Source organism: Papio anubis, chromosome 14, assembly GCF_008728515.1.
Source record: "Papio anubis isolate 15944 chromosome 14, Panubis1.0, whole genome shotgun sequence".
Lineage (NCBI taxonomy): Eukaryota > Metazoa > Chordata > Mammalia > Primates > Cercopithecidae > Papio > Papio anubis.
The window spans coordinates 90,185,730-90,207,658 of record NC_044989.1 but is presented as its reverse complement, the minus strand read 5'-3'; the positions used below and the strand labels follow the sequence as shown (position 1 = coordinate 90,207,658).

Sequence of the window (21,929 nt, the reverse complement as noted above, 5' to 3'; positions counted from 1 at the left end):
GTTTGGGAAATTGGGTCCTGGGAGGCTTTGGAATTTGCAGTGGGGACAAAGATCATTCTTGGATCCATGGTTGCCATTAATGGGTCCCATTGTATTGTGTTTAAGCCAGACAGACTTGGGGTTAAATCCTGCCTCTTTAGAAAGTAAATGAAGGAAATGTACAAAAGGCCCAGCATTTCTTACCTCTGGGTCTTAGTGGTTTAGCAAAGGTCCTGAGCCCTTAGTTGCCTGGAGGCTGGAGTCCTGGGAGCCCAGCTGTCTGCTGCCTCTGCAAGTGGGAGAGGTCACTGCCTGAGGGAGGGACAGGGCATGCTGCCAGGCTCCAGGGGAGGAGCCCCAGGGAGGGAGCCTCTGGAGGTGGTGACCAGGCTGTTCTCCTGCCTCCTGCCCTGTGCCCGCCTCACTTCACATTCTTCCTCAGATGAGACGGAGGCTGGGCACCTCCAGGAATCTGCTCCCACCTTGGCCCCCAGCCCCTGGAGGAGCCCAGCTTCTTCTCCAGAGCCTGGCAGCCCAGAATCTGAGAGCAGAGGCCCTGGTCCAAGGCCCAGCCCTGCATCGTCCCAGGAGGGCAGCCCACAGCTTCAACACCACAGCTCAGGCATTTTGCCCAAGTGGACACTAGACGCTTCACATTCTTCACTCTTGGAGACGGATGGGGAAGAGCCAAGGTCCTTGAAGAAAGAGGAGGCAGGGGAGGCCCCAAACCCAGGCGAGGACGTAAAGAGTGAAGGAATAGCCAGACCTGCAGAGACTGGAGACATCCAGCCTGACATTCACCTGACTTCGGCAGAACAGTAAGTCTCAGACTAACTGGCTGTCATACTCCTAATGATGGATACATTTAAGAATATCCTAGTCTGGACAGAGCGTGAGAAACGCACATTGGAATTAAGCATACTCACATTTATTAAGCAAGGATTATATGAGTGGGCACCAGGAAAGAGCTTTGAGAAAGACCGTAAGGTTCAGAAGCATCAGAAACAAAACAGCAGATAGTTACACACGTGGAGGCGAGATCTGAGTGTGCTGGGGCAGGGCTTTCAAAGAAGCATCCACAGTTGGCGACCAGGAGAGGAGGAAGGGGAGGAAGTGTCCAGGGAACCTGAGCAAGGGCGTGTGTCTGCCCAGAAAAATGGGAGTCATGCTGGCAGGCCAGGGAAGTACAGGGTCAGAGCTTGTGATGTGGGGATTATGGACAGCTGTGAATTTGAGGAGGTATCTGGGAGACATTCACCAAAGAACCTAGGCCTGGGGCACTGGCTCAGATCTCATCAAGTGGAGGTTTGATGGGGACCAAGGGAATGGATCCTGGGGCCCAACATAGGATTGTGTAACCCCAGAACTGTGACCAGAGGTAGGAATAGGCCAACTGGGAAACCATCCTAGAAGTCTACTTGTCCCAGAATGCTGCCTCAAGACTGTCAACCCCTGGGATCTCTACACTGAAAAAGGAGTTTTGTTCTCTAATTGGCTGAATGTGAGTCATATTAATGGGACTAGCAGGAGCCAGCAGTGGTTCATGTCATGGACATAATGGTGCAGTCCATGCAGGTTAGTTGTTGCAAGGGTGCCCTGAGCTCAGGGCCTTCAATGGTGGGGCCTCAAGGAGCTGGACCCAGTGCCTCAGGGAAGAGACAGAGCCATAGCCAGACTGAATTAGCCTGGCCTGGGACCAGGAGAACCCCAAGAGGAAGGTATTCCTGCAAGGTCTCCAGGTCTGGGGCCCTGTGCTTCCTCAGGTAAAGCACAGCCATGTTCCGAGTTTCTCTTACCTCAGGCGGCAGGTGTGTCCCTGTGAGGACCCCAGCGTTGTTTTCTCCAATGCAAGGCACTTGGGATTGCTCTCACTCTGTCCTAAGTGGTCCTCCTATACCTCCTTGTTCTTCCTCAATTCTCCCAGCTTCTGCCTCTAGCCTCCACTCCTAGATTCCTGGGAGCCAGTTGCTGGATGGGCTTACAAAGCCAGTGGGCTCTAGTAATGGCAGCAGCTGGGGTAGTTCAGGAGGTGGTCCTCAGCCTCTCCCTTCCCCCACTTAGCAGCCTGGATGACTAGGAGACTGGGTGGTGACCTATGATCCAGTGTGAACAGGCCCAGGTGACCCCCAGCAGACTCAGAACCCAGACTGTACCAAGACTGCATGTCACTCATCTAATCTTTTACTCTGACTCTTCTGCTTCCCCCACAACGTCACAATCAGGTGTGGGGTATTCTAGTTATGTAAACATTCATTATCCAAGTGACACAGTGAGGAAGTTGAACTGGTAAGCAGGAATTATCATAATATGAAAATATTCCCTGATAAACAGACGCATAACATTTGGCTTCACTTAAGCACCCTCTCCACCTAACACAGACGAGTCAGGGGCTTTGCTGGTGACTCCTCACTGCCTCTTGAGGCTCATAAACACTCCACAATGCAGGAGAAGCACAACAGAAGCTAACAGAAAAGTGTAATTACAAATCTTGTCAAAAAACATATGATTTCATGAGGTCTATGAAAGTGATGCTGAAAGACCTCACAAATCACAGGGAAAGCCACTGACAAATGAGGAGCCAAAACAGACTGTCCAGTGAACAACGGAAGAGGCGGAAATAAAAATGAAGAACCAATTGTCACATCTAAAGAGAATTACTTGAATAATCAACTGACAAAGCCCTAAAATATGCTTTTAAAAATGACCTAGTCAATTAGCATTCTTACTAAAATAATACTTAGATGAGGGAGCACTTTGAAAAAAAAGTATGCAAATATAAATTATCATAAAATTATACACTTTATTTATTTATTTATTTATTTATTTATTTATTTCTGGGACAGAGTTTTGCTCTTGCTGCCCAGGCTGAAGTTCAATGGTGCAATCTTGGCTCGCTGCAACCTCTGCAGCGACTGAACCTCTGTTCAAGCGACTCTCCTGCCTCAGCTTCCTGAGTAGCTGGGATTATAGGCGTGTGCCACCATGCCTGGCTAATTTTTGTACTTTTAGTAGAGAGGGGGTTTCACCATGTTGGCCAGGCTGATCTTGAACTCTCAAATCCACCTGCCTCAGCCTCTGAAAATGCTGGGATTACAGGCTTGAGCTGCCGTGCCTGACCCCACTTTATTATTTTATTTATTTTTTTAACTTGAATTTTCTTTTCTTTCTTTTTTATAACTTTTATTTCCATAGGTTATTGGGGGAACAGTTAGTGTTTGGTTACATGAGTAAGTTCTTTAATGGTGATTTGTGAGGTTTGGATGCACCCATCACCAGAGCAGTGTACACTGCACCCTATTTGTAGTCTTTTATCCCTCACCCGCTTCCAGCTGTTTCCCCGAGTCCCCAAAGTCCATTGTGTCATTCTTATGCTTTTGCATCCTCATAGGTTAGCTCCCACTTATAAGTGAGAACACATGATGTTTGGGTTTCCATTCCTGAGTTACTTCACTTAGAATAATAGTCTCCAATCTCATCCAGGTTTCTGTGAATGCCATGCATTCATTCCTTTTTATGACTGAGTAGTATTCAATAATATATATATGTATATATTCAATCTATAGATGTATATTCAATCATATATGATTCAATTATATATCATTGTAGATATGTAATTGTGGGTGTGTGTGTATATATACACACACACACACACACCACAGTTTCTTTATCCACTCGTTGATTGATGGGCATTTTGGTTGGTTGCACGATTTTGCTATTGTGAATTGTGCTGCTATACACATGTGTGTGCAAGTTATCTTTTTCTTATAATGACTTATTTTCCTCTGGGTAGATACCCAGTAGTGGGATTGCTGGATCAAATGGTAATTCTACTTTTGATTCTTGAAGGAATCTCCTCACTGTTTTCCATAGTGGTTGTATGAGTTTATATTCCCACTATCAGTGTAGAAGTGTTTCCTATTGACCTCATCCATGCCAACATCTATTTTTTGATTTTTTGATTATGGACATTCTAGCAGGAGTAAGGTGGTATTGCATTGTGGTTTTGATTTGCATTTCCCTGATCATTAGTGATGTTGAGCATTTTTTCATATATTTATTGGCCATTTGTATATCTTTTTGAGAATTGTCTATTCATGTCCTTAGCCCATTTCTTGATGGGACTGTTTGTTTTTTTCTTGTTGATTTGTTTGAGTTCATTGTAGATTCTGGATATTAGTCCTTTGTCAGATGTATAGATTGTGAAGATTTTTTCCCACTCTGGGTTTTCTGTTTACTCTACTGACTGTTCCCTTTATCGTGCAAAAACTCTTCAGTTTAATTAGGTCCTGGCAATTTATCTTTGTTTTTATTGCATTTGCTTTTGGTTCTTGATCATGAAATCCTTACCTAAGCCAATGTCTAGAAGGGTTTTTCCAACGTTATCTTCTAGAATTTTTATAGCTCCAGGTCTTAGATGTAAGTTATTAATACATCTTGAGTTGATTTTTGTATAAGGTGAGAGATGAGGATCCAGTGTCATTCTCCTTCTTGTGGCTAGTTAATTACCCAACACCATTTGTTGAAAAAGTGTGTCCTTCTTGTGACTAGCCAATTATCCCAACACCATTTTTTGAAAAGTGTGTCCTTTCCCCACTTTATGTTTTTGTTTACTTTGTTGAAGGTCAGTTGGCTGTAAATTGTACACTTTAAATGGGTGAATTGGATGGTATGTGAATTATATTTCAAAATAGCTGTTTTTATCATTATTATTTTTTGAGACAGGATCTCACTCTGTTCCCCAGCCTGGAGTGTGAGGTACAATCATGAATCACTGAATCCTCAGCCTCCCAGGCTCAAGTGATCTTTCCATTTCAGCCTCCCAAGTAAGTGGGACCACAGGCGTGTACCACTACACCCAGCTAATTTTTACTTATTTTTATTTTTGGTGGAGATGTGGCCTCGCCATGCTGCCCAGGTAGACCACAAGGTTGGTCTCCAACTCTTGAGCTCAAGCAATGCTCCCACCTCAGCCTCCCAAAGTGCTGGGATTATAGGGATGAGCCACTGCACCCAGCCTGTTACTGTTTTTAACGGGCTTTATGATCTTCCTGTGAAAATCAAGCATGAATACAAGATGTCTTATCCAGCCAGAAAACTTGTGCTGGGAAAATTAAATTTTAGGCATTGTGGTTAATATAAGATTTAAATAAACTTATTTGTACAATGTCTAGTATCATTTACCAAGATAAAGCTCCAATTAAACCTTTTCATTATTTGTTATGAAAGTATGTTCTCATTTTAGTTAGATTTACTTACTTCTATTTTGGGTTGGGTGAACTTTAATTTTTGGCATGAAGAACCCTCCCTTTTCAGAGGCTGGAACATCTCTGGCTACCAAGCCTATGAACCTCTCCACAGGGCAGCCTAGTTTCCAGATGCATATAAATGATGATTCTTTGGTTTCTGGCAGTGATTGACATTCTGTCACCATCACCCAAGGACCCCGTAATGGGAGCGGGGTTAACCCTCCCATTAACCCTGACCCAGCCGTGTTAGGTAGCGCCAGGAAGTTTTAAGTGACCTAATGTTACACGCCTGTTTATCAGGGATTGCTTTTTTTCTGGAGACGCATCTCGCTCTGTCACTTCAGGCTGGAGTGCACACCGCTCACTGATCTCTGTCTCCTGGGTTCAAGCGATTCTCTGCCTCAGCCTCCCAGTAGCTGACTACAGGCATGCACCACCAAGTGCTCACCTTTTGCAGTTTTAGTAGAGACGGGAATTGGATGATGATGGCCAGGGCTGGTTTCTCAACTCTGGCCCCAAGTGATCCACTCCACCTGACCTCCCTGGGTTGTAAAATTATGGTGAGCATGCCCAGCCCTATGGAAAATGTTTCTATTATTAGATGCATTCTGCTTACTGGTTCAACTTCTTAACTGTATCACCGGGATAGAATGTTTAAATATTCAGGAATAAATTTTCTACACCTGATTGTGACGTTGTGGGGGAAGCAGAAGAGTCAGGTAAAGATTGGACTGAGTGACATCTGAGAGTCTTAGTGCCAGTCTCGGAGGTTCTGAGTCTGCTGGGGGTCACCTGGGTCTGTTCACACTGGATCAGGTCACCCAGCCCCCAGTTATCCAGGCCAAGCAAGTGTGAAGGAGAGCTTGAGGGTCTCACCTCCTGAACTACCCCAGCTGCTGCCATTACTAGAGCCCACCTAGCTTCCCGTTCTCAGCCCATCCTTTCAGCTTTCTTGGCTCCAGATCTAGGAGTGGAGGCTAGAGCCAGAGTTGGGAGGTGAGGAAGGGACAAGGAGGTATAGGAGGACCGCGGGACAGGTGAGGGAGACAATCCCACTTGCCTTGCGTTGGAGAAAACAACGCTGGGGTCCTCATAGGGACACACCTGCCGCCTGAGGTGAGATAAGGTCGGAACATGGCTGTGCTTTACCTGAGGAAGCACAGGGCCCCAGACCTGGAGACCTTGCAGGAATACCTTCCTCTTGGGGTTCTCCTGGTCCCAGGCCAGGCTAAGTCAGTCTGGCTGCAACTCTGTCTCTTCCCTGAGTGAGGGCCTGGGTCCAGCTCCTCCAGGCCCCACCATTCAAGGTACTGAGCTCGGGGAACTCTTGCCACAAGTGTCCTGCAAGAACACTTGACCCAGAGCTCCTGCATGTCTATCTCAAGTGAGAATCTGAGGACACCGATGAACTGTTCTAGGCTTCCTGGAAGCCCTATGCCCCAAGCACGGTCCCCAGAGGAAGGCCAGAGACCACCAGCTGGAGACAAGCTAGCTAATGGCATCAGGAACAACAAGGTAGCCTGGAACTTGGCCTCACGCCTCTATCGCCTGGAGGGCTTCCGGAAGTCTGAAGTGGCTGCCTACCTGCAGAAGAAGTAAGGGGCTTTGAGCCTGGGGAAGGCTGGAGGCTGAGGCAGCCAGGGAAGAGCTGCTGAAGGGCTCCCTCCACTGGCCACCCTCCCCTTCCCATCCCTGCCCTGTTCCCTCCCCATCTCCCCTCCTAACTTTTCCCCCATACCTTCACTGTGTCTGCTGCTTCCTCTCAGTCATGGTCACACTGTGTCACCTCTTCTCCACACCCTTGGTCCTTGGGCCTCACTGCCTTGCCAACCAGAGTCCATAGGTCTCTCCCGGTGTCGCCCAGTGTACACTGAATAGGGTAGCAGGGCATACCAGACCCTGGCTGCCCCCTTGTCCTGTCAGGACCCAAGGCCCAGTGTGCCTGCGCCCTTCCCTTGCTCACCCCCACCGCATCAGGCCCCATAATGTGTGCGGGTCCTGAGGGCCCTAGTGCACCTGCGGCCCCAGCCCAGGCCCCTGGCGCAGACTCCATGCCCCTTTTCCCTCTGCAGCAATGACTTTAGCAGGGCTGTGGCTGAGGAGTACTTGTCCTTCTTCCAGTTTGGAGGCCAGAGCCTGGACCGAGCCCTCCGGTAATGTCTTTGGGTCCTCTCTGGGGAGGCTGTGGAGGATGGCAGGGGGCAGTGGCACCAGCCTGAGGCCGGGATCTGATTGGCCCTAAGCTCCTGGGCTCTCTCCTTGACCCTGGCCCTTCTTTACAGGAGCTTCCTCCAGGCCTTGGTGCTCAGTGGGGAGACTCAGGAACGGGAGCGAATCCTCTACCAGTTCTCCAGACGCTTCCACCACTGCAATCTGGGGGTCTTCCCCTCAGTAGGTAGGGAGGGGCTGACCCTGACAGCAGAGCAGGGACACTTTGGGGTGCCCTTGTCTGCTTGGGAGTTTAGTAGGTGACAGTGAACTGGGGGGAGTGTGTTGGGGGCTGTGGAGAATGGAAGCATTCCAGGGGTTCTGAGGTTACTCCACCCAGTGTGGGCAAAGGAAACAGGAACCCTGGTTCCAGTGAGCTTTCTTTCCACTCACCTATCTCTGGGGCAGATTCTGTACACACCTTGACATGTGCAATCATGCTCCTTAACACGGACCTGCACGGACAGGTAAGACGGTGGAGAGAGTCCCTGTGGGAACTGAGGCCGGGGCTGTGGCAAGGGGTTCGGGGAGGAGAAGACCAGAGGCCTGAGACCGGGCGGGGAACACCCCTGAGGGATGTGGGTCTGGGGAGCTGGAAAGGGTTCCCTGGTGGCTGGCTGGGGGGTTATTCTATTGGGATGGAGTGTGTGCTCAAGTCATCCCACTTCTCCATGGATACAGAACATTGGGAAGAGCATGAGCTGCCAGGAATTCATAACCAACCTGAACGGGCTGAGGGATGGCGGGAACTTCCCCAAGGAGCTGCTGAAGGTATGTGCCATGGGATCTTCTTACGGGCTCAGGACCTGGGATCCCTACTTAGGACCTGCAGCCTTGGTTCTTTGTTCCAAGGGAGATGCTGAGCTTGAGACTGGCTTTGCCAAAATATCCTTGAGAGAACAGGGCTTATTTATTGCAGGCTAGTAAAAGTGTGGTCCCTGGCTGGCAGCATCAGAAGCATCTTGGAATTTGTTAGCCATGCAAATCTGCTGGCTCCCTGTGCTGGACTTACTGAATCAGACTCTCTGAGACTGGGACCCCTAAAATATTTTCTTAAGTTTTCAAGTCATTCTTACCCCTTCAAAGTCTGAGAAGGGCAAAGCTACACACGGTGAAAGTTTGGAGCTCAGACTTGGGAGCCTGGTGTTCCTGGGTTTGAATTCTAGTCTTGGGCAATTTGCTCCCTCTTGGCCAACTCAAGTTCCTCCTGAGGGTATTAACCACTTTACAATGCCATTATCAAGATGAAATAAAATCTGTCAAGTGCTCAGCACGGTGCTTGGCACACAGCATGTGTGTCATAAGCAATTAAAATCATTTGCTGTTTCATCACAGTCACGCATCACTTACCGATGAAGGTATGTTCTGAGAAATGCATCGTTGGGCAATTTCACTATTGTGTGAACATTATAGAGTGAACTTACACAAACCTAGATGTACAGCCCACTGCACACCAGGGCTATATGGGATAGCCTATTGCTCCTGGGCTACAAACCTGTATGGCATGCTGCTGTACTTAATACTGCAGGCAATTCTAACACAGTGCTGTACTTGTGTATCTAAACATAGAAAAGGTACAATAAAAACATGATAGAAAAGATTAAAAATGATACACCTGTATAGGACAGCTCCATCATAATCTTACAGGACTACTATCATGTATGCAGTTCATCCTTGACCAAACCATCGTGATGCTGTTATATGGTACATGGCTGTACTTCATGAACATTTACTGAACACCTACTATGTGCCAGACATCTTGCTAGGCACTGCAAGGGCTATAAAAGCAAGTGAGATAACATCTACGTTAATACGTCAAACTTTTAGCGCATCATTCATTCATTTACTGCACGTTTATTGTGGGGATTGGTCAGCCAGTTTCTTCTCCATCAGATCCCTCCCAGCAGGATGCCAGGAAGGCAATTCATTTCTCCTCCATGAGAACTAGTTAAGGCCTCACTAAGCATGGGCAGGACAGGGACTTGTCTGCCTTGGTCATCATCTTTTTTTTTTTTTTTTTTTTGAGATGGAATCTCGTCCTGTCGCCCAGGCTGGAGTGCAGTGGTGTGATCTTGGCTCACTGCAACCTCCGCCTCCCAGGTTCAAGCAATTCTCTTGCTGAGGCTGAGGCCTCCTGAGTGGCTGGGATTACAGGTGCGCACCACCACTCCCAGCTAACTTTTTGTATTTTTAGTAGAGATGGGGTTTCATCATGTTGGCCAGGCTGGTCTCGAACTTCTGACTTCAGGTGATCCACCTGCCTCAGCCTCCCAAAGTGCAGGGATTACAGGCGTGAGCCACCACCCCCAGCAGGTCATCTTTATGTCTCTAGCACCCAGCATAGTGCTTGTCACTGGGAAATGCTCCAGAAATACTTTGCTGCACAGATGGATGGATGGATGGATGGATGGATGGATGGATGGATGGATGAATGGATGGATGGATGGATAGATGGATGGATGCTTGCCTACTCAAGGAGGAAGGGCAGCTATATTGTGGGTGGAGGAGGCAGGCTGTACACATGCCCCTATCCTACCTCTGCCAGACAAAGAGGCTTTAGGCTCCACAGTCCTGAGTTTTCCCTGCCCACCTGTGTGCTTCTGTTCCAGGCCCTCTACTGGTCTATCCGCAGCGAGAAGCTCGAGTGGGCCGTGTGAGTGAGACCCCCTTTCCCCTGTCCTCCTCACTCCCCTCCCCTGTCTTTGGGCTGCCCTCCCTCTGTCACCCACCCGAGATTTAGAGAAACTCAGATAGGGCTCCCCTCTGAGTGGGACAAAGCCAGAGGCAGGGCTCGGGAGAGAGCATAGAGGAGCCCAAGTAATGCTGGAAGGCCAGTGGTAGTGGAACGTGGGGTACGGCAGAGTTTTCAGGAATTGATGGGTCTGCTCTGAAGGAGGAGTCCTTTTGGGGGGGTCCTGGGGTGTGGCTCCCCAGGAAAAGAGAGGTTGCTGAGGCTCTGGGAGGCAATGGAGACCTCCCAGTGGTCTTTGCGTAGTCAGCACTTCCAGCCCGATTCTCTCTGTTGTTCAGGGATGAAGAAGACGCAGCCAAACCTGAGAAGGCCCGGCTGTCCCTGCCAGCTGGCAAGATGAGCAACCCCCTCCTTCAGCTGGCTCAGGATCCTACGGTGCCCACCTACAAGCAGGGCATCCTGGCTCGGAAGATGCATCAAGATGCAGATGGCAAGAAGAGTGAGTGTCTGCTGCCCACAAACAGGGTGGTGTGCTGGGAGCGGCCCTGCTCAGGTACCTGTGCGGATGCATGCACAGGTGTGCAGAGAGATGGCCCGTGTTGAGGACAGGCAGCCAGCCCATGTTCCTTCCTCAATGTGTACTGAACAGTGACCACGGGCTGGAAGCTGTGTGAGGCGCTAGAGGGTAGGTAGGAGAACCTAGACAAAACAGGCCTAGTTATTCCTGGACCCCAGAGTCCCTGTGGTAAGAGAGAGATTAGACAAGTGTGTCAATGTCTGGGACAAAAAGGTAGCAAGAGCTGAGTGTCTAGGGGCTGAATCAAGTGAGGAGAAAAAGGTTTTTGGTTTTGCTTTGGAAGCGGGATGTGGGGACAGGGAGAGGCAAGGCTTCTGGTAAGTGATGGTATCTGCACTGAACTTTGGAGAGGAAGAGGGTCTGGAATTTGGAAGCTGGGCAGAGGGCATCCCATACAGAGAAAACAGCAAGCCAAGTTTGCTCAGAACATGGGGTGGGTGCAAGGGAGGTACACTTGTGGCAAAATTGCCAGGGCCTGCGTTTGAGCCTCATTCCGCAGGCAGCTGAAGGCTTTTGATTAGGGTACCAACATGACCAGAGCGGTGATCTCAGCAGACTAATGTGCAAGCACAGATTGAACAGGGTGGGGCGACAAGGATGCGAATTAGCATTTTCTGTGAAGCTGCCGGGGCCCTAGGGCTCACCACACAAGACCAGGGTGGAGAGGTAGGGGGAAAAGAGGGCAGGTGGTGCTCAGAGTGGGGTACACAGGGAAGGACACCCCAAAGCTGGGCCCTGAGCCCTTGAGCCCCTCTGGATGGGTATGCAAGGTCAAGATCATCCTGCAGGGACTAGAAAGCTGTCTGGGTGAGTTGTGTTTGTGTGTGGGTGTTTGCCACTACTTGGGGTAGTGGGTGTGTGTTTGGAGTTGGAGAGAGGATGATCTGTATGAATATCCATATTTGGGTGTGAGTGGTTCTGTGGTTTCGTTTACAGGAGGGATTGCCTGTGTGTGGACAGACTCTATATGTTTGTTTATGATTGTATATGTTTTCTCGTGTTGGCATGTTCTGCATTTGTGTGCATCCTGGTGAGTGACTGGAGGTGGTGTGAGGGGCCGGGGGCATATGCACACTTGTGTGTGTCTGAGTGTGTCTGGATGCTGGTGCCCCCACCTACATTTGTGTTCTGTTCCTGGAACAGCGCCATGGGGCAAGCGTGGCTGGAAGATGTTCCACACCTTACTGCGAGGGATGGTTCTCTACTTCCTGAAGGTAGGAAAGGAGCCAACAGCCCTGTCAGAATGGGAGACTGAGAGAGGCCCAGAACTGTCTGGAGGGTGGGCAGCTGATGATAACCTCTTGTCTGAGCCCCTGTGACTGGTAGCAGGGAGAAGACCACTGCCTGGAGGGGGAGAGCTTGGTGGGGCAGATGGTGGACGAGCCCATCGGGGTGCACCACTCGCTGGCCACCCCCGCCACCCATTACACCAAGAAGCCGCATGTCTTCCAGCTGCGCACGGCTGACTGGCGCCTCTACCTCTTCCAGGCACCGTAAGTCCCTGGCGTGGGAGACTGTGGCAAGGCCTTGCCTTGCCCTAGTTCTCTCTCCACTGACCCTGCTGACACCTGAGGCCTGTGGACCCCGGGGCCCCTGGTGGGAATGGCCATACTGATCAGAAATTCTTAGAATGTGGCAGCAGGAAGAGGAGCTGAGGACCAGGGATGACGCCCAGGCATTGCCTGCTTCCTCACCATCCTTGGCCAACTTTGCCAGTACAATATGCTGTTTCCTTGTCGGTGGGATCAAACCTCCTAGTTCAGAACACAGGATTCTGGGAAGCTGCTAACGATTGACCAAGTTTGGCATTTGTTATAAAATCTGTCGCCTTCTCAGACTGTCTTCTTTATTTTTTATTTTTGAGACAGAGTCTCGCTCTCTCGCCCAGGCTGGAGTGCAGTGACTCGATCTCGGCTCACTGCAACCTCTGCCTCCTGGGTTCAAGCGATTCTCATGCCTCAGCCTCCCGAGTAGCTGGGATTACAGGCGCGTGCCACCGCGCCTGGTTAATTTGTGTATTTTTAGTAGAGACGGGGTTTCACCATGTTGGCCAGGCTGGTCTCGAACTCCTGACCTCAGGTGATCCGCCTGCCAAGGCGTAGTCACAGCGCCCGGCCTCCAGATTTTCCTCTTTATTGATAAGAAATGCCATGGTCAGAGGTCGAGTGCCCTGCTAGTGGCAGGGCTCTAACTATGGGAGGCTGAGTCCTGAGCAGCTGGCCAGCTGTGCAACCAACCACAGGAGGGTGTGGGAGGAGGGTGACAGGACCAACTGTGTGTCCTTGGGGACCAACGACCTTCTTTGCCCCAGCACTGCCAAGGAGATGAGCTCCTGGATCGCGCGCATCAACTTGGCTGCGGCCACACACTCCGCGCCGCCCTTCCCCGCCGCCGTGGGCTCCCAGCGCAGATTCGTGCGGCCCATCTTGCCGGTGGGCCCCGCCCAGAGCTCCCTGGTATGGCCTCCGGGAAGGGGTGGGGACAGTTGAATTGGGAATGTGCACCTGGAGCCCCAGGACTAGCTCGGGGAGGCTGGAGGCCGGCTGCGCACCCGGCCTGGGAACTGAGGTGACCAGGAGGGCAGCACACCCGGGCCCGGAAAGCGGCGGAGGGGACGCCCGGGACAGCGTCCCTCACGGCCTGCCGCTCGCAGGAGGAGCAGCATCGATCCCATGAGAACTGCCTGGACGCTGCCTCGGACGACCTGCTGGATCTTCAGAGGAACTTACCGGAGCGGCGGGGCCGCAGCCGCGAGCTGGAGGAGTACCGCCTGCGGAAGGAGTACCTGGAGTACGAGGTGAGGGGCCGAGCCCACCTCCCCGCCGCTGCGCAGGACCCTCTCCGCCCTCTCGTGGCTGCCTCGGTCCCTGCAGCCGTCACTGCCCTGACCGCACCGGGGCGGGGAGAGGCGCTTGCATGAAGGCGGGGCCCGTGTGTGATCTGTGCAAAGGGGCAGGGACTCCCACAGGGACACCCGCGTGCACGGGCGTGCGCAAAGAGTGTGTGTCCCCATGCACTTAGGCCTTTCACCTCTTGTCCTGGGGGCACATAGCAGCTGCTTGTCTGGAAACACTCATAGCAGACGTTATTTTATAGTTTTCTTTCTCCTAAGAGTATATTTGACTTTTCCCAAGTTGAAGGAATGAACTGTATTTCAGCTGAATTGTTCCATCTAATACCTGCCAAATATTAATAGGTAGTATTTATGGAGCTTGTCTTCCTTGCATGGATTATCTCATTCAATTATCTAACAACTCTGGGTAGGTACTGTTATCCTCATTTTACAGATGAGGAAACTGAGGCACAGAGAAATTAAACTACTTGTCCAAACCTGGTAAATTTACATGCTGCTTCAAATGCCCCATTTATGGTCTTGACTAAGAAATGACCATGGTTTTTTGTCTATGTTTTGTTTTGTTTTGTTTTGAGCTAAAGTCTCACTCTGTCGCCCAAGCTGGAGTGCAGTGGCTCCATCTCAGCTCCCTGTAACCTCCGCCTCCCAAGTTCAAGCGATTCTCCTGCCTCAGCCTCCCAAGTAGCTGGGATTACAGGTGTGAGCCACCACCCCTGGCCAATTTTTGTATTTTAAGTAGAGACAGGGTTTCACCATGTTGGCAAAGCTGGACTTGAACTCCCGGCCTTGAGTGGTCTGCCTGCCTCAGCCTCCCAAAGTGCTGGGATTACAGGTGTGATCCACTGCCCCTGGCCAGTAATGACTTTTGTTGGCTCTACAGCCCATGTTGAAATGTTTTATCCCCTAGTCTCCCCCAACCCTCACCCATCCACCCACACTCCCCAATGCTGCTTTGGTGTCGCATCACTTCATCCGGGATCCTAACACTGGGTGCCTGCTTCAGGGGTCCTGAGTGCCTGCTTAGGGGGAGGGCCCACTGGGGAGGAAGCATAGGTTAATGCAATGTGAAAATAGAGGGAATCAGAGGCCACCCAGAGGCAGAGACCAGGAAGTGGGAACCAACATTGCCTCCTGCCTGTCCCCACGGCACCCTCATGCAGCCTTCTGCCTCTTTCAAGGCCCCAGCCTATCCCTTAGCTTGGTGGTTGTATCCATGGCTGTGAACTCCCCACTTTTCAGAGGCTTCAGGGTGTGGCTGTGAGGACCCAACCTCTTCCTCCCACTGACCAGCTAGGACCTTTAGCAAGCCACCAGCCCTCCCTTCCACAATGATTTGTGCCCCTCCCAGGGCTGGCATGAGGATCCAATGGGATGGAGGGTGAGGAAGCACTTTGTAAACTGGAAACCATATCCTAAGGATGCTAGCTGCAGGGGCCTTAGTAGTACAGTGTTAAGCAGATGAGGGTGGTTAGCGTCATGCTCCACAGATGCCAATTGTTAAAATGCTATTCAGACCCAATTAGGGCTGTACAGATGTGAGCTGTTTGTGTGTAGGGCTGCAAAGCTCTCAGGCATAGTGGGTGACACATCTTTTAGTGCCTCAAAGATGGAACGTGGCATAGAGATGTTAGTTACAGCACTCCAAGGGGTTGGTTATTATTAGAACAGGGCTGGGCTGATACGTGTCATTATAATACTATCCAGAGGTGTGCTCTGCAGTCTGCTTGCCCAAGCATTATACTGACACTCACTGTTGGTCCAGCCCTCTTTCTGCAGAGGTCTGTATCACCATAGCTTCAAGTACCTGTGAGCTGTCCCTCACGATTCCAGCCTCCTCCCGGCCTGGAGCCAGGAGGGTGCTAAAGTGGTGGGGACTGTGTGTTGCAGAAAACCCGCTACGAGACCTACGTGCAGCTACTGGTGGCCCGCCTGCACTGCCCCTCCAATGCTCTGGACCTGTGGGAGGAGCAGCTGGGGAGGGAAGCTGGAGGCACTCAGGAGCCCAAGCTCAGCCTGAAGAAGTCCCACTCAAGCCCGTCCCTGCACCAGGATGAGGCTCCCACCACAGCCAAGGTGAAGCGCAACATCTCAGAGCGCAGAACCTACCGGAAGATCATCCCCAAGCGGAACCGCAATCAGCTGTGAAGCCAGCACCACCTCAGAGACACCGGCCCCTGTTCCAGGGTACACTTGCGATGGACCTCCCCGGAGGAGACTGATTTCAATGAGTCCACCATGACGGATGAGGCACCTCCTTTCCCCGCTGAAGGACAAACCTCATTTCCCTGTGGCCCTCATTCTCATGCCCACTGAAGCTTTCCTAATACTGCTGTGCTGCCCCCCACCCCCATGGCAGTCTCTCTGGAGCCCCAGTCCCTGGCCACGCCCAAGGGAAGAGGGAGGTTGAGGACTTGACTTTCCTCCCGGAGCTCATCCCATGTCACCCTGCAGGCCCCAGAATCCAGACTGGCCTCATTTCCTAGACCTGCTGGGAACTCAGCACTTGTTTGAGAACCAGTGCATACGTGGTGTGGCCTTGGCTTCTGGGGGAGAGCTTGGGCCAGCAGAGGCTCCTGGGCAACCCAGCCAGGGGAGCCACAGTCCTGAGAATGGTCTTGCTCTGGGAATTAGCTGACCTTCCTGGGGAGGCCCCAGGAGAGTGAATCAGGGACTCTTGAGAGATTGCCAACCAGCCTCCTGTGACCCAGGGAGCAGGGTCGCTAAGGTCCTGCCCACTGAAGGGACAGCCTTCTGGGCAGGGACCTTGGGGGGCTTCAAGGGCTCCGCATGGCTGTGGGGCCCCGTGCCTTTGTCTCCTTTCCCCCTACAGTCGTCCTTTCCCCTGAAGCAGATGAAACAGTCTCACACACCCAACTGCCCATCAACAGAGCAGGGCTGATGGCGTGAGTGAGGGCTGGGAGGGGTGGGGCCTCCAGAGCTTTGCAGCGAACCCTGGAACCCTGGGAACAAGGGGCCTTTGTTCCAACAGAGCAGGGAAGGAGGTTCTCTAGGTTCAGACTACTGGAGAGGATAGAGCAGTAAAAGGTGGTGACAGTTTCCCTTAGGGGTCTGCCTGGCAGGAGCCACGGCTCAGGAGAGTTGTGAGGGATGGGATGGAGGCTGGAGACCAGGTGAGGCCCAGGCCAGGCTTGGGAGACTCTTCTGTGCTCCTTCCTACACTTGCCTTAAAGCTTCCTTCCCGTGGGGTGCCTGGGCCCCTTCCCCATCTCTGGCAGCTCAGAGGGTCTCTGCTGCTCTCCCCTGGGAAATCCCCTCGTCCTGCCCTCTGGCTGCCTCCCAGCTGGACTTGTTCTCTGAGGGAGGTTCCGGAGACTCATGGACTTGGGGCTCTGCCTGTAGGAAGGAGGCTGGGCCGGAGGGAGCAGCCACCATTGTCTCTGTTCAGCCAAGTGTGCAAGTAGGCTGCCCGCCAAGAGGGGGCCTCTGCTACCCACTGCTGCCTGCCGGCTGACGCACTGCCTCCCCAGCCTTCCTGCTGGGCCACCCTCCTCCCTTCCCATGCTTGTTGTAATCAGCTCTGGGGCCTGGACCTCCACAAAGGAAGGCTGGCCCTTGGAGGCCATGTTTGGGTCTCCGGCCAGGTCCTGGGGCTAGGCCATGCACCCAATGGGTGCACAATAAATACAGGTCAACAAAGACGGAGGTGTGTCAGTGTGTGAAGAAGGGAGGTCAGGCAGCTAGGACCACCTGCAGTGTGGCAGGCTTCATCCCTCTTCGCTTCAAGTGTGTATGTGTGTCTGTGCGTGTGTGTAGTGTCTGTGTCTGTGTGTTCATGCACATGCAGGAGTCACACGGTCGTAGGCTGTCAAAGCTGGAGGAGACCTCAGAATCATTCATTCACCTACTTGCTCATTTATTCGTTCATTCATTTTGCAAATAATATGGGATGCTTTCTATGTGCCAGTACTAGGGGATTCACAAATGAATTAAACATGTCCCTGACTTCATGAGTTGACAATCTTGCCCCCTGGTTTCCTGCTCTCAGTTTACAGATGCAATTTTATCCTGCTGGGGAAGTGTGCTGAAAAGACACATTCCCAGCCCACACCCAGGGATGCTGATGCAGTCAGCCTGGGTCAGGGGGATAGATAAATATGTTGGGTAACTCTGATGTGTAAGTAGCAGTTAGCTGCAGTACAGTCCAATTGCCTCATTTGATTGAGGTGGAATCCCAGCATCAGGTGGACATGACTTTTGGCCCAAGACTAATGCTTATAAACTAAATGGAGTAGGTTATTAGAACTCACTGAACATGCATCCTTTTTTCTTTTTTCTTTTCTTTCTTTTTTTTTTTTTTTTTTTTTTTGAGACGGAGTTTCACCCTTGTCACCTAGGCTGGAGTGCAATGGTGTGATCTTGGCTGACTGCAACCTCCACCGAATCAAGCATTTCTCCTGCCTCAGACTCCCAAGTAGCTAGGATCATAGGCGAGTGCCACCATGCCCAGCTATTTTTTGTATTTTTAGTAGAGATAAGGTTTCGCCATGTTGGCCAGGCTGGTCTCGAACTCGTGACCTCAGGTAGTCCGCCTGCCTCGGCCCCGCAAAGTGCTGGGATTACAGGCATGAGCCACCACACCCGGCCTATGCATCCTTATTTCTAAAACCATGAGAAAAGGTGGAAGTTTGAGTGCATGGGTGTGTGACACTTTGATGCTCCTTTGCTCATGTAGAACCAGCACCTCTCTTTCACCTGAGCACGTGGAATCTTCAGAGCCACATGATGGTGGCTGCCTGGCCTCCCATAGTCGGTGCTGCCCAGGCACCTCTGCCTGGAGGGTCTGGGTTGTGGGCTGCAGTTATGACATGTGACCACTTGGAGGCGGGCTTGCATCTTTCTAGCTTCTGGCTGCTCAGGTGTCCTGCTGTGGAGCTGTGCTGTGCTCCCTGAAGGGCAGAAAGTTACTCTGTGTGCCCCTATGCCATCACAGAACCAGGACCTTCAACTTCGTCACACCCACAGCGGCCCAGGCCAGGACTCCCACCATCTAGGGAAGCCTCTCCCAGGGAAAAGATTGGGGCTCCGACATCTTCCTGCAGATGTAAAGAAAGACATCTCAGAAGTCTACGGGGACAGCCCACAGCTCCCCACAGGATTGCTCCAGGTAGCCCCGGAAGGTGAAAGCTGAGCAGGCCCCAGTCCCCATCCTAGGTATGGAACAGATCAAACCGCCGTAAGCCTATGTCTGACCTTCTTGTCCCCACCCCATGCTCGCCTGGCACCTGTGTCCTTCTCTTTGCAGGAGAAGGGACAGACAGGTTCTCGGTGATGAGCTCAGGCTCTGGAAGGGCAGTTGAAGTTTGGCTTTAGTTCTTCCTTTCCCATATAGGGTAGCTCAGCTTCCGGGGGCCTGGGCCTGCTGTGACCCAGATTGACACCCCTGATATAACTGTTTCCTGGGCTCTCATGATCTCAGCTGAGCCTGGCTTTCTGCTGATGACATTTGTTTGTTGCTTGCCAGGCACCAGGGTAGATAAAAAGATCACTAAGACCTGGACCTTTTTCCTTAGGAGGCTCTGAGTCTTCCGGAGATGGAGACGTATGGAATGTGTCGGGGTTGGAAGGAGCGGACTGGAGGGTGGGGGTGAGGGGGGCAGAGGGAAACAGGGCTGTCAGGGTGGCCTGAGGCCAGATCATACAGGGCCTCCAATGCAGCCAAGGCTTTTTGTGAATGTACAGTGCAATTTTTATTTTTTATTTTTTGAGACAGAGTCTCGCTCTGTCATCCAGGCTGGAATGCAAAGATGCAATCTCAGCTCACTGCAAACTCCACTTCCTGGGTTCAAGAGATTCTCCTTCCCCAGCCTCCCGAGTAGCTGGTATTACAGGCATGTGCCACCACGCCCGGCTAATTTTGTATTTTTTAGTAGAGACAGAGTTTCGCCATGTTGGTCAGGCTGGTCTCAAACTCCTGACCTTGAGTGATCCAGCCACCTCGGCCTCCCAAAGCATTGGGATTACAGGTGTGAGCCACCGTGCCTGGCCAGTGCAGTGCAATTTTTAAAGAGAAGAGTGCCAAGCTCAGGGCTTGGGGGACAGCCTAGGGATTTCATTTTAAGAAGATGAGCTTTTATCTGGCCGGGCGCCTTGGCTCACGCCTATAATCCCAGTGCTTTGGAAGGCTGAAGCGGGCGGATCACCTGCAGTCAGGAGTTTGAGACCAGCCTGGCCAACATGGTGGAATCAGTCTCTACTAAAAATACAAAAAATAGCCGAGCATGGTGGCACATGCCTATAATCCCAGCTACTCAGGAGGCTGAATCAGGAGAATGGCTTGAACCCAGGAGGCGGAGGTTGGAGGTTGCAGTGAGCTGAGGTTGCACCACTGCACTCCAGCCTGGGCAACAGAGCAAGACTCTATCTCAAAAAAAAAAAAAAAAAAAAAAAAAAAAGATGAAATGCCTTGAATAAGTAAAGCCAATGGGTAGGGTCAGAATATAGACTGCAAATGCTCTGTACTATTTGTGTAACTTATATGTAAATCTGAAATTATTTCAAAATAAACACGAAAAGAGAAAAAGGCAATATCCCAGAACCTTGTGAAAACCTGGCCATAGCAGGTCCTTTTTCCTCCTGCTGAGCTGAGCAGGCATGCTCACAGGTCCTCAGGGTTTCCTGAATGGCTACTGTCCTCCCCACTGGCCCCTCTGCCAACACCTCTGCCCCCCAACTTTTCTGATGCCCATGCCCCCTCACCAGCTAATCGTGGCTTGCACCTTTACCTGTTCCCTTCATCTTCCCTTCTCCAGAGGAAGAGGTGCTCTCCACAAGCCTGTGACCAACCGGTCCCCTCAGCTGGCACACTGGCCCCTCTTCTCCTGCCTGCCACAGACCTGTCTCCTTCATGGGCCCACTGGGGCTCTTTGGGCCTATTCTCTACCCGCTTCATTATCATGCCTTGCAAACATCATCGTGAGCAAAAATCAAAGCTGGTGTTGGACTCTCTTGCTTTCCGTAGCTGAGCCTGGCTTCCCTGCTTTCTGTGATGAATTCATGGGATGTGTGCGCTTTGCCAGCTGTTCCCAGCCCTTACCAGGTTCCCATTCATACCTGGCTCTAATTCACACCTTACAAATTGGCGTCCACCCCACCTTTGCCTGAAATGCCACCTCCCAGGGCCATTGATGGCTTCAGTCATCAACTCCAATGCCTTCTCAGCCTTCTTCCCCCATCACCTCTCAGCGACCTTTGGCCTTGGTAGCCATGTGATCATCTACCAGACCCTGCACCAAGGCTCAGCCTGATCTTGCCCCAGTGGCCAGGCCCTTGAATGGGACTGCCGGGAATTGAGTCCAGCTTTTCCAGCCATCTGACTGTGGCCAGTTAGCCTCTTATGTTCTGTTTGCTTCTCTATAAAATGGGGATAATAACACTACTTATGTCGTAAGGTCCTCATGAAGATTAAGTGAAATTATGCACGTAAACATCTCAGAACAATGCCTGGCACAGAAGGAACACCTGTGAGGTTAGCTATTAATTCATAGCCTCACCAGACTTACCCCACGTCCGCTCCCCTCCTCCTCTGGGCTCTGGCTTAGGCTCTGCCCTCATGCATGCCATCCTGCTCAGATACTGGGTCTCTGCACTTGGCTCTGCCTTGGCCTGCGAGTCACAAATCTTAGCTCAAACGAGCTTTAGCAGAAAAGGACTTTGATTGGCTCCAATAGCTGAATAATCTGTGTCCAGGTCAGGTGAAGCTTCATCTAGGGCTCCACTCTGATCCTAGGCCCCTTTTCTCTCTTGTTCTTTTAGGGGCTCCATCTCCCAGGCCTATGAGCAGGAGCAGCCCTCATGCTTCCAAGATGGCCCCAGGAGCTCCCAAGATCCCTTTTGTTGGTGCAAATCTAGCAGGAAGTGATTCTCTGCTTCCTGGAAGTTTCAAACTCAAATCCAGGAATAGTCTCCTGTAGCAGCCTGCCTTGGGCCATGTGCCCATATCCGAGCCAGTCACTAGGGCAAGGGGTTTAAGGAGATCAGAGTCCATTTCTGGAAAGGATGAGAGTGAAGTCAGCACCACCCAAAACATAGGGACCAGCTGCGGTGAAATTCTGAGTACTAGAAGGACAGGCTAGGAGGAATGGATGCTGGGGAGAAAACCAACTAATATGCAGATGCCCTTTCCTCCAGGAGGCCTTCCTTAAGTCTTCCTCCTTCAGTTTCTATCACAGGAAACTCTGTAACTCTCCTCTCCTCTCTCCTCCTCATTTCTTTTCTTTTCTTTCTTTTTTCTTTTTTTTTTTTTTTTTTTTTTTTGAGACGGAGTCTTGCACTGTCGCCCAGGCTGGAGTGCAGTGGCACGATCTTGGCTCACTGCAAGCTCCGCCTCCCGGGTTCACGCCATTCTCCTGCCTC

At 51.4% G+C, this 21,929-nt stretch overlaps 1 protein-coding gene across 9 annotated transcripts in view; it reads left to right on the top strand.

Moving 5' to 3' along the window:
* The window catches only part of PSD4 (pleckstrin and Sec7 domain containing 4), a 45,760-nt gene extending 28,228 nt beyond the window's left edge, over window positions 1-17,532 (top strand). For 5 of the 9 annotated variants that reach the window (XM_031655349.1, XM_031655352.1, XM_031655345.1 and 2 more), the window contains 13 exons: window positions 422-797; window positions 6,611-6,820; window positions 7,298-7,378; window positions 7,508-7,620; window positions 7,842-7,900; window positions 8,115-8,204; window positions 10,043-10,086; window positions 10,464-10,624; window positions 11,846-11,916; window positions 12,029-12,195; window positions 13,014-13,158; window positions 13,356-13,499; window positions 15,444-17,532. In XM_031655349.1, coding sequence (XP_031511209.1) covers window positions 422-797; window positions 6,611-6,820; window positions 7,298-7,378; window positions 7,508-7,620; window positions 7,842-7,900; window positions 8,115-8,204; window positions 10,043-10,086; window positions 10,464-10,624; window positions 11,846-11,916; window positions 12,029-12,195; window positions 13,014-13,158; window positions 13,356-13,499; window positions 15,444-15,701 — 1,919 coding nt within the window. In that variant the 3' untranslated portion in view covers window positions 15,702-17,532. The remainder of the gene's footprint in view (window positions 1-421; window positions 798-6,610; window positions 6,821-7,297; window positions 7,379-7,507; window positions 7,621-7,841; window positions 7,901-8,114; window positions 8,205-10,042; window positions 10,087-10,463; window positions 10,625-11,845; window positions 11,917-12,028; window positions 12,196-13,013; window positions 13,159-13,355; window positions 13,500-15,443) is intronic. The other 4 variants (XM_031655350.1, XM_031655351.1, XM_031655354.1 and 1 more) reach the window with 4 other exon arrangements.
* Window positions 17,533-21,929: the final 4,397 nt, after the last annotated feature.